At 57.0% G+C, this 10,671-nt stretch overlaps 2 protein-coding genes across 2 annotated transcripts in view; both read left to right on the top strand.

The window, feature by feature from the left end:
• rnf115a (ring finger protein 115a) overlaps positions 1 to 3,645 on the top strand; it is a 30,801-nt gene extending 27,156 nt beyond the window's left edge. Inside the window, exons 7-9 of the mRNA XM_085978408.1 lie at positions 1,171 to 1,264; positions 2,376 to 2,491; positions 3,373 to 3,645. Coding sequence (XP_085834534.1) covers positions 1,171 to 1,264; positions 2,376 to 2,491; positions 3,373 to 3,504 — 342 coding nt within the window. The 3' untranslated portion in view covers positions 3,505 to 3,645. The remainder of the gene's footprint in view (positions 1 to 1,170; positions 1,265 to 2,375; positions 2,492 to 3,372) is intronic.
• A 684-nt stretch (positions 3,646 to 4,329) lies between these two features.
• LOC147086347 (uncharacterized) lies at positions 4,330 to 10,149 on the top strand. The gene is given in 3 exon segments (XM_085978234.1): positions 4,330 to 5,038; positions 8,656 to 9,464; positions 9,466 to 10,149. Coding segments are annotated over 3 exon segments (2,055 nt in total). The 3' UTR covers positions 10,003 to 10,149.
• Positions 10,150 to 10,671: the final 522 nt, after the last annotated feature.

A 10,671-nucleotide genomic window follows, 5' to 3' on the forward strand; every position in this document is an offset into this window, starting at 1 on the left:
TCTCTCGTCCGATCTAATACCTCTCCTTTTCTGCCTACTTTCCTTCAGTCTCTTTTGCTGCCCTGTCGGCCCCGAGTCTGTGCTGAGCATTCTCACTTGGGCTCGGTGTCGCTTCCATCTTGTATGGTTGTGATCCTGCTGCTCAATTTCTGACCCTCGGACCAACCAGCGGTCTCCAGACTCCGACGCCGAGTACTGCGGGCGGACTCGATATAACTGACACTAGTTTCACGGTGCTCTGCTGGGCATCGCACTGAGACGCCACAGGAGGACGCTGGCCGGTTCCTGTCACTTTCTTACTGATCTCGGTAACACTGTGGCGGTCAGGGTGGCCTTCTGCCCCTCCTCGTCGCAGAGGCCGGGGACTGATTACAGGAAACTTTGGTTTATCCGGAGGTTAACTGTCCGGAATGCTCGAGCCACCAGCAAAAATCAGGAGCCGTTTCGTTAGTTTTTTTTTCTTTTCGTTGCTTTTTTTTTCCACCAGTCAGGCTCTGCAAGGTCTCGCTGAAGCTGTTGCTAAGCTACAGAGATGCTTGCAAGGTACGGCCGACTGTTTAGAAGCTGTTGCTAAGCAACAGGGTTTATTGCCAGATACGGAGCTCAAAATCTCCGTATGTTTCAACATTAGCGCTGGTTTGTTCAGCAGTTTTGATGGGATGGCAACAGCTCGGTCCTGTCGGTGCCGGATAGCACAACGCTTCCTGTACTTGCCTGGCAGGTTGGCTCTGGGTGTGGACTGGGAGAAGACCGAAAGAGCAAAGGAAGGTCTGTGATGGGTCAGCGAGCGACGCAGTATCGTCCAGTGGCCGTACTGCACCATACAGAGCAGCACGGGCCCCAGTTTCAATCACCAGTCAGCATTGAGATAGCTGGCTCGCATTTGGGACGTTCCACGAGGACGCGGCACCCTGAGCTCGGAGGGCTGAACCTGAACCGGGGTCCCTGCTGCTGATCGATGCCTGCTGACCCCTGCTGGAAAGTGAGTCTCTGCTGTGATGCCTCCCACATTTAAATTTCCTGCCGGCACTCACAGAGGGCACTTGTAGAATAGTCAACAAGAGTCAGGGCCTGATGGAGAGGAGAGAATTGCAAACTCTCCAGCGGGTTGAAGGCCGGTTAGGACCAGCTGTATTGATTGAACTCGAATCACTGCTTTCCCTCCCACAGCTCCTGGGACAGCTGGAAAACACTGGACCTCCCCCGGCAGATAAAGACAAAATCACAGCGCTCCCGGCAGTGCCTGTCTCACAGGAGCAGATCGGTGGGTGCCTTTCATTCCCATTCTGTAACTAGTTCGACTGTAACTCTCTGTGTTTCCAGACTGTGGGGGATTGATGGGAAAGGGGGGAGGTGGATAATAAAACTGATTCCAGGAGCTGCGGAGACAGAGTTTAGTTTATTCAGCGACCAGCGGTGAGTGTGTTGGTGGTATGTGTCGGCCAAGAGTCGCTCCCACTCAACGAGGACAAGCACTGTGGGGAAACTCCATCTCTCACCGCTGGCAATTGTTTCGGCTTTGAACAGAAAAATCTTTCTTTTGTCAGTTCTAACGCTCCTGATCCTCTGTCCAGATCTCGGGCGGGAGGGAGAGGTGTGATGGGGGGCACGGAGGGAGAGATTGGGGGGGGGGGGGGGGAGGAGGTGGTGTGATGGGGGGCACGGAGGGAGAGATGGGGGAGAGGGGGAGGAGGAGGTGTGATGGGCGGCACGGAGGGAGAGATGGGGGAGAGGGGGGGGGAGGAGGAGGTGTGATGGGGGGCACGGAGGGAGAGATGAGGGGGAGGGGGAGGAGGAGGTGTGATGGGCGGCACGGAGGGAGAGATGGGGGGAGGAGGTGTGATGGGCACGGAGGGAGAGATGGGGGGAGGAGGTGTGATGGGCACGGAGGGAGAGATGGGAGAGGGGGAGGTGTGATTGGGGGGGTGCAGGGAGAGAGAGGGGAGCGCGGGGTGGAGAGATGGGGGGAGAGGGGGGGAGAGGGGGAGGTGTGATTGGGGGGTGCAGGGAGAGAGGGGAGCACGGGGTGGAGAGATGGGGGTGCGGGGCAGAGATGTTGGGGAGGGGGAGAGGCAGGGGAGGAGGAGAGATGTGGGGAGTAGGGAGATGGGGAGAGAGGCAGAGGGAGGGGTTAAGGAGAGTCACTGCAAAGGAAGGCGGTGGAACACATCGTGCTACAGAAGGACATGGCAGGAACGTGTTGGACAGACATGGACCCTCTGTGCTGGGACTGGTGCCTGACATGGGGATAGGGTAGCAAAATACAGTTAGGGGGTAATATGGGGAGGAGGCAGCAAGCTGTAGAAGGACTTTGTACATTAATAGGGCAGTGTTGCTTATATGTTTGTGTAAATCTCTGCCTTGTGTTGCTGTAGATTCAGGTTTAGAGTGCCCGGTGTGTAAAGAGGATTACCTCCTTGGGGAACAGGTTCGACAGCTGCCCTGCAATCACTTCTTTCACAGCGACTGCATCGTACCTTGGTTAGAACTGGTGAGTTTCTACCCAACAACTGTTTTACTGAAATACCACACCGGCTGGCTGTTGGTGCGTGGGCTTCTGGAGTGCGGGGCTCCTGGACCTCTTCTTCTTAGGCAGTCCCTGGGAACCGAGGATGACTTGATTCCACATTAAAAATGAGTTCTCAGGTGACTGATGAGTCCAGTGCAGGACCGACAGTCTCTTTGTCCATGAGGGTCCTGACATTCCAGGTCTCGAACTTCATTTTAAAGGCTGGAAGATGCCTGTGCGTGAATTCTTTTAACGTGGGGTGGCCGTTGCACACCAGCTACCACACGGGCTTGACAGAGCAAGGTCTTGGTCCAATGGCAGGGGGATCCAAGACGATTGGAGACCAGGCTCTGCTACATCGGCCTAGCACATACCTACAGAAAGTGTGTTTACAAAGCAGTGGGACCTGTGCAGTGAATTGAGATACTGCACTAACCTTACGGCCCAGCAGGGAGTCCCCGCCCCCGCCTCCCGGCGGGGAGTCCCCGCCCCCGCCTCCCGAGCAGGGAGCCCCCGCCCCCGCCTCCCAAGCAGGGAGCCCCCTGCGCGCATGGATTCCAGGGAATCCTCCTATCCTTCATCACTGCGCCGCTTCTACTTCTGTCCCTGGACTATAACCCCAGATCTGTTTTTAAATGCTGACCAGCGGGGAGATTATTTGAATCAAAGTGTGAAGCTGTTACTGTGAGCGGGTTTGCGATGCTGATCGAACTGCAACGCTCCGAGTCTGCGCTAATGGGGCAGAGTGAAATATCCATGATCCATTTCAGTACTAAAGCCTCATTACTGTGGGGGGGGGGGGGGGGGGGTGGTGTGTTGGGATATTGCTGCCTTTAATTCTCGAACGCCCTGCTCTATTCCAGCACGACACCTGTCCCGTGTGTCGCAAGAGTTTGAACGGCGAGGTCACCACGGGTCACCGACAGACTTCAGAGGAGTTGTCTGGTAACCTGCCCAGCAGTGAAAACCGGCACCGGGATCCCTGGACGTACTAAAGGACTCTGCAGGAAGTACTTTGCACCCCGACCCCTGCATAACTCGATCAGTAATATTGTTAATTCTATTGTAAATTATATATATTAAAGAAACAAGTGGACAGACGCCACAGCTGAGTGGCTGCTCCCAAACTGATGGCATTTACAGGGGGGCCTATCTTTCATTCTGTGAATTATGTGTTTAACAATGTGGGATTGATTCGCTTTTCAATGGTTGCACCAAAAGAAATAGTTTTAAGCTTGATTCGTTCAAAAGACCATGGCAAATTGATTTTAATTTCACAAGTGGAAACTTCCACTTTTCAAAGCTCGTAAGATTTATCTGTGGCGAGAGGGAGCGAGGGAGGTTGTGGGTGAAAGGTTAGAAGGTGCGGGCAGTCCCGGTGAAAAGTCAGGTGGAAATGCTGCTGGTCCTGTTGCAGCAAGGGCTCGACTGTCCCGAGACCGACAGCGGGCCTCCAGTGGCAGGGAAGCCGGTCCTGCAGCATCACGGAACCAGACAGACTCACGCACGGACACAAAACGGAAGGGTTAAAGCCCCTGGACCATTAAAAACTGATTGGTGGCCAACCTTATATCTTCAGACTTACTAATCCAGCAATTGATGCTTGAAAATCCAGGCATCTGCACTAGAGTCTTTCAAATATACCTTTCAAATCAAATGGCCACAAGGCAACATCTGTTGGGATTTCCCCCTCCCCCCTCACACTTGCCCCAATTTTCTGCCCTCGCCTGAAAGTGAGAGTCCAGTTCCTGGGTGCTGCCCACCCTCAACACCTCGCACACGTTCATCATGTGTGACCCGAGAGAGCGAATGTTGGCAGCATGTTTGGCCATGGGGATCTTCTCGTGATCCGGTCTGGTATTGGTCCCGTGATCCGGTCTGATATTGATCCCGTTAGCCAGTCTGGTATTGATCCCGTGATCCGGTCTGGTATTGATCCCGTGATCCGGTCTGGTATTGATCCCACGAGCCGGTCTGGTATTGATCCCGCGATCCAGTCTGGTATTGATCCCACAAGCCTGTCTGGTATTGATCCCGAGATCCGGCCTGGTATTGATCCCGTGATCCGGTCTGGTATTGATCCCGTGAGCCGGTCTGGTATTGATCCCAAGAGCCGGTCTGATATTGATCCCGTTAGCCAGTCTGGTATTGATCCCGTGATCCGGTCTGGTATTGATCCCGTGATCCGGTCTGGTATTGATCCCACGAGCCGGTCTGGTATTGATCCCGCGATCCAGTCTGGTATTGATCCCACAAGCCTGTCTGGTATTGATCCCGAGATCCGACCTGGTATTGATCCCGTGATCCGGTCTGGTATTGATCCCGTGAGCCGGTCTGGTATTGATCCCGAGATCCGGTCTGGTATTGATCCCGTGAGCCGGTCTGGTATTGATCCCGTGATCTGGTCTGGTATTGATCCCGTGATCCGGTCTGGTATTGATCCCGTGATCCGGTCTGGTATTGATCCCGTGAGCCGGTCTGGTATTGATCCCGTGATCCGGTCTGGTATTGGTCCCGTGATCCGGTCTGGTATTGATCCCACGAGCTGCCTCGTGGATGGTCTGCGAACGGCAGGGGCAGTTGTTTGGTTTCTCTTTTCTCTCTCCCCCCCCCCTCCCCTCCCCCACCAGCTCCCATAGATACCTTGCATTTGCCACCAAGTGTCCTGGCCACTTCAGGCAGCCCTGCCTCCAGCTCCTCCCTGTAGAATACCGGGTCGTTATACATCCTCCAATAAATGGCATATTGCAGAAAGGATGGCAGGTCACAGGAAGGGAAAACGACGGAATTCAGGAGCACGGGAACAAGTAAACAATTGCAGCGGCTGTGCTGTTTCCTCTCGCCCACTCCTGGGCTGGGAGCCACTGATCTCAGCGACTTCCCCTTGTTGCTTTCAAGTATTCCTAGTGGGCAGTTACATTATAGCACAGTCAGAAATCATGGACAAACAGTGGAAACTGGAGAGCAGAGTTCTTTAAATGTAGTATCTCCTTCCTCCTGTTCTCCTCCCCCCCTCTCCGCAGGCATTGATTCTTGCTGGTGATGGATCTACAGGCACCACGAGCCCTCTGGTAACTCGCCACGATCACGACTCCTCATCTCAATAGTGACCGTCAGTGGGAGATTTAACTTGGAGGAGTTACAGCCCAACCTGATTGTCTTTGTTCATTGCACACGCATACACACACACATTGTATACGCAGACACGTGTGCGTACACACACATTGCATACGAGTGCATACGCAGACACGCGTGCGTACACACACACACACACATTGTATACGCAGACACGTGTGCGTACACACACATTGCATACGAGTGCATACGCAGACACGCGTGCGTACACACACACACATTGTATACGCAGACACGTGTGCGTACACACATTGCATACGAGTGCATACGCAGACGCGTGCGTACACACACACACATTGTATACGCAGACACGTGTGCGTACACACACATTGCATACGAGTGCATATGCAGACACGCGTGCGTACACACACACACACATTGTATACGCAGACACGTGTACGTACACACACATTGCATACGAGTGCATACGCAGACACGCGTGCGTAGACACACACACATTGTATACGCAGACACGTGTGCGTACACACATTGCATACGAGTGCATACGCAGACATGCGTGCATAGACACACATTGTATACGCAGACACGTGTGCGTACACATACACACACATTGTATACGCAGACACGTGTGCGTACACATTGCATACGAGTGCATACGCAGACATGCGTGCATAGACACACACACATTGTATACGCAGACACGTGTGCGTACACATACACACACATTGTATACGCAGACACGTGTGCGTACACACACATTGCATACGAGTGCATACGCAGACGCGTGCGTACACACACACATTGTATACGCAGACACGTGTGCGTACACACACATTGCATACGAGTGCATACGCAGACACGTGTGCGTAGACACACACACACACACACACACACATTGTATACGCAGACACGTGTGCGTACACACATACACACACACATTGTATACGCAGACACGTGTGCGTACACACACATTGCATACGAGTGCATACGCAGACACGCGTGCGTAGACACACACACACACACACATTGTATACGCTCTCACCCACTTTCCAGAAAGAGGCACTGGGTAGTGATGAGGAATGGAATCCTGGCTAATTTCCCTCCCCCAGCCCAGAGGACAGTTCTAGCCGAGATCAGACACCTCCGCACAGATGGAACCCGTGCACCTCTGTGGTTTACATGGCTCAGTAGCTCCATGGAATTGGATTCGGTGAGTTTTTAAAAATCTTTTCATACCTCCAGTATCTGTTTGTGTTGAGCAGGGTGTGATTGGGGAATCAGGGTCGCTGCATCACTAAAGAACTGCCTAAGGTCATAAATCCTCACAAGCAGAAACTCTTCATTTCAACCACACTCAGGCAGTACTCATGAAGGAGAAATCCTCCTTCCATCACCTCTTCAACAGAGGGCGTGCTCGCTTGCAGCATTAATGACAGTGTTTTAAAGGGCCAGTGTCGGGCAGCCAGTGTTTCACTGTACAGTATTCTGAACAGCATTCAGACTTGGAGGGAGGGAGGAGCCTCTGACAAGACACAAGCAGGTGGTGACACGTCGGTGGTGGTGCGTTCTGCATTGCCATGTTAGTTACAAACGATGAGGGAAGCGGTGATTGGGAAAGGGAGGCGCTTGAATAACGAGGTGGTGTGTCAGTGAAAATAGCACCGGGCAATTTCACAAACAACTTTGTCATTTATTTATATAATCAACAATTCTTTCACAAATGCTAAACTCGGCTGTAACTTGGATGGATTTGTAAATAGTGATGCATGAGGTTAAATTAAAAACTTGATAGCGCGAGTCCACTTTCAAGAGTGAGCAGTCCGGGACTGAGTACAGCCATACATTTAATCCTAGAATGCAGAGCCGACCATTGGTTTTATTCTTGGTTCTTGCAGGTGGAAGGTATTGGCTTGGAGAAGAGTAAAAATGTTTGGCAGATTAAATTATCTCTGGTCTGAGAGTGAGCTGCGATTGTGCACTACCTGTTTCTTGTCACTGGAGGGAGACGTGTGACTGCAGCACTGATTCCTGGTGCAGCAAAGGGCCACTCACCCAGTGTAACGTTTCCCCCCGGGGGAGGTCGAGCTTCAGCCCTGAAACTGCACTGTGTATGAAAAGGAACCCAGGAAACAGAAGATAGGAGCAGGAGTCGGCCAGTCGGCCCCTCGAGCCTGCTCCGCCATTCAATGCGATCATGGCTGATCATCCAAATTCAGTACCCTGTCCCTGCCCTCTCCCCATATCCCTTTAGCCTTAAGAAATATATCCAACTCCTTGAATATAAAGTTGTGAGCCTGGTATATGTGCACATTATCATGAGTCTTGCAGCACAGTAGGAGGCCATTCGGCCCGTCACATCCATGCCAGCTCTTTTAAAGAGCTGTCCAATTTAGTCCCACTCCCCAGCTAAGTGTTTTTGCAGATATTGTTACTGTCCAAAATCCACCCAAACAAGTCCTGCCTCGACCCCGGCCCTGGCTCCCGCCTCGACCCCTGGCTCCCGCCTTGACCCCAGCCCCTGGCTCCCGCCTCGACCCCAGCCCCTGGCTCCCGCCTCGACCCCGGCCCCTGGCTCCCGCCTCGACCCCGGCCCCTGGCCCCCGCCTCGACCCTGGCCCCCGCCTCGACCCCGGCCCCTGGCCCCCGCCTCGACCCTGGCTCCCGCCTCGACCCTGGCTCCCGCCTCGACCCTGGCTCCCGCCTTGACCCCGGCCCCTGGCTCCCGCCTCGTCCCTGGCTCCTGCCTCACCGGCCCCTGGCTCCCGCCTCGACCCCGGCCCCTGGCTCCCGCCTCGTCCCTGGCTCCCGCCTCGACACCGGCCCCTGGCTCCCGCCTCGACCCTGGCTCCCGCCTCGACCCCGGCCCCTGGCCCCCGCCTCGACCCTGGCTCCCGCCTCGACCCCGGCCCCTGGCCCCCCGCCTCGACCCTGGCTCCCGCCTCGACCCCGGCCCCTGGCTCCCGCCTCGACCCTGGCTCCCGCCTCGACCCCGGCCCCTGGCCCCCGCCTCGACCCTGGCTCCCGCCTCGACCCCTGGCTCCCACCTTGACCCCAGCCCCTGGCTCCTGCCTCGACCCCAGCCCCTGGCTCCCGCCTCGACCCTGGCTCCTGCCTCACCGGCCCCTGGCTCCCGCCCCCCTGGCCCCCGCCTCGACCCCGGCCCCTGGCTCCCGCCTCGTCCCTGGCTCCTGCCTCACCGGCCCCTGGCTCCTGCCTCACCGGCCCCTGGCTCCCGCCTCACCGGCCCCTGGCCCCCGCCCCGGCCCCTGGCTCCCGCCCCGGCCCCTGGCTCCCGCCTCGTCCCTGGCTCCCGCCTCACCGGCCCCTGGCCCCCGCCTCACCGGCCCCTGGCCCCCGCCTCGACCCTGGCTCCCGCCTCGACCACGGCCCCTGGCTCCCGCCTCACCGGCCCCTGGCCACCGCCTCACCGGCCCCTGGCCCCCGCCTCACCGGCCCCTGGCTCCCGCCTCGACCCCGGCCCCTGGCTCCCGCCTCGCCGGCCGCTGGCTCCCGCCTCGCCGGCCCCTGGCTCCCGCCTCGCCGGCCCCTGGCCCCCGCCTCGCCGGCCCCTGGCCCCCGCCTCGCCGGCCCCTGGCCCCCGCCTCGACCCCGGCCCCTGGCTCCCGCCTCACCGGCCCCTGGCTCCCGCCTCACCGGCCCCTGGCTCCCGCCTCACCGGCCCCTGGCTCCCGCCTCACCGGCCCCTGGCCCCCGCCTCACCGGCCCCTGGCTCCCGCCTCGACCCCGGCCCCCGGCTCCCGCCTCGACCCCGGCCCCTGGCTCCCGCCTCACCGGCCCCTGGCTCCCGCCTCACCGGCCCCCGCCTCACCGGCCCCTGGCTCCCGCCTCACCGGCCCCTGGCTCCCGCCTCGACCCTGGCCCCCGCCTCACCGGCCCCTGGCTCCTGCCTCACCGGCCCCTGGCTCCCGCCTCGACCCTGGCCCCCGCCTCACCGGCCCCTGGCTCCCGCCTCACCGGCCCCTGGCCCCCGCCTCGACCCCGGCCCCTGGCTCCTGCCTCGACCCCGGCCCCTGGCTCCCGCCTCACCGGCCCCTGGCTCCCGCCTCGTCCCTGGCTCCCGCCTCAGCGGCCCCTGGCCCCCGCCCCTGACACCAGCTTGCTTGCTGTACAATTTACCCACCGTACTGAATATGTACAGGAACTGCCGGAGGTGCACACCAGCCATAAAATACCAGACGGGAGTGAATCGCTCCCTTTACCTGATGCGTGCTGAAGCTCAGTGTCTGCTGTATTTTTCCTCCGTTGATCACTTGTCTTTTATTTTAGACACACTGCCTTTCAATTCACGATCCTCACCCCCGGGCTGTTATATGTCTGTGTTAATTGGCAACAGGAGTCAAAACTCTGCATTAACAACTACTGTCAAATCAAAATGAATGAAGAATGGAATAGTACTGCTCACTAAAGGAGAGTCACCTGGGATTGCATTCTGTTTTTTTTGTAGTTGTAAATGTTTAATCTCTGTTCTGTCATTTGTTTAAAAGTTTTTATTTTGTAAATAAACCAAAAAAAAATTGTTCAGAGATGGTTCCTGTTTGTCAAACCTGTCCGCATTGCGCCTTTGGCAGCTTTCTCCGACAGAGAGCCGTACAGAGCAGGATGGGCCCAGGGTCCAGCCCCAGCCTGCGCTGAGTTAGCGGAGCCCAGCGAGCCGGCAGTTGAGGTGTTTGCCTCAGTACCCATGGGCTTAATGAAGGGACGATCAGTCAGGGTTTCTACTCCTCACTATCCAGTGCCTCCGCCCCTGCTCACTATCCAGTGCCTCCGCCCCTGCTCACTATCCAGTGCCTCCGCCCCTGCTCACTATCCAGTGCCTCCGCCCCTGCTCACTATCCAGTGCCTCCGCCCCTGCTCACTATCCAGTGCCTCCGTCCCTGCTCACTATCCAGTGCCTCTGTCCCTGCTCACTATCCAGTGCCTCCTGCTCACTATCCAGTGCCTCTGTCCCTGCTCACTATCCAGTGCCTCCGCCCCTGCTCACTATCCAGTGCCTCCGCCCCTGCTCACTATCCAGTGCCTCCGCCCCTGCTCACTATCCAGTGCCT

Source organism: Somniosus microcephalus, unplaced genomic scaffold (genome assembly GCF_052327205.1).
Source record: "Somniosus microcephalus isolate GS21.2 unplaced genomic scaffold, FLI_Smic_1.0 unresolved_chr7, whole genome shotgun sequence".
In the NCBI taxonomy this organism is placed as follows: Eukaryota; Metazoa; Chordata; class Chondrichthyes; order Squaliformes; family Somniosidae; genus Somniosus; species Somniosus microcephalus.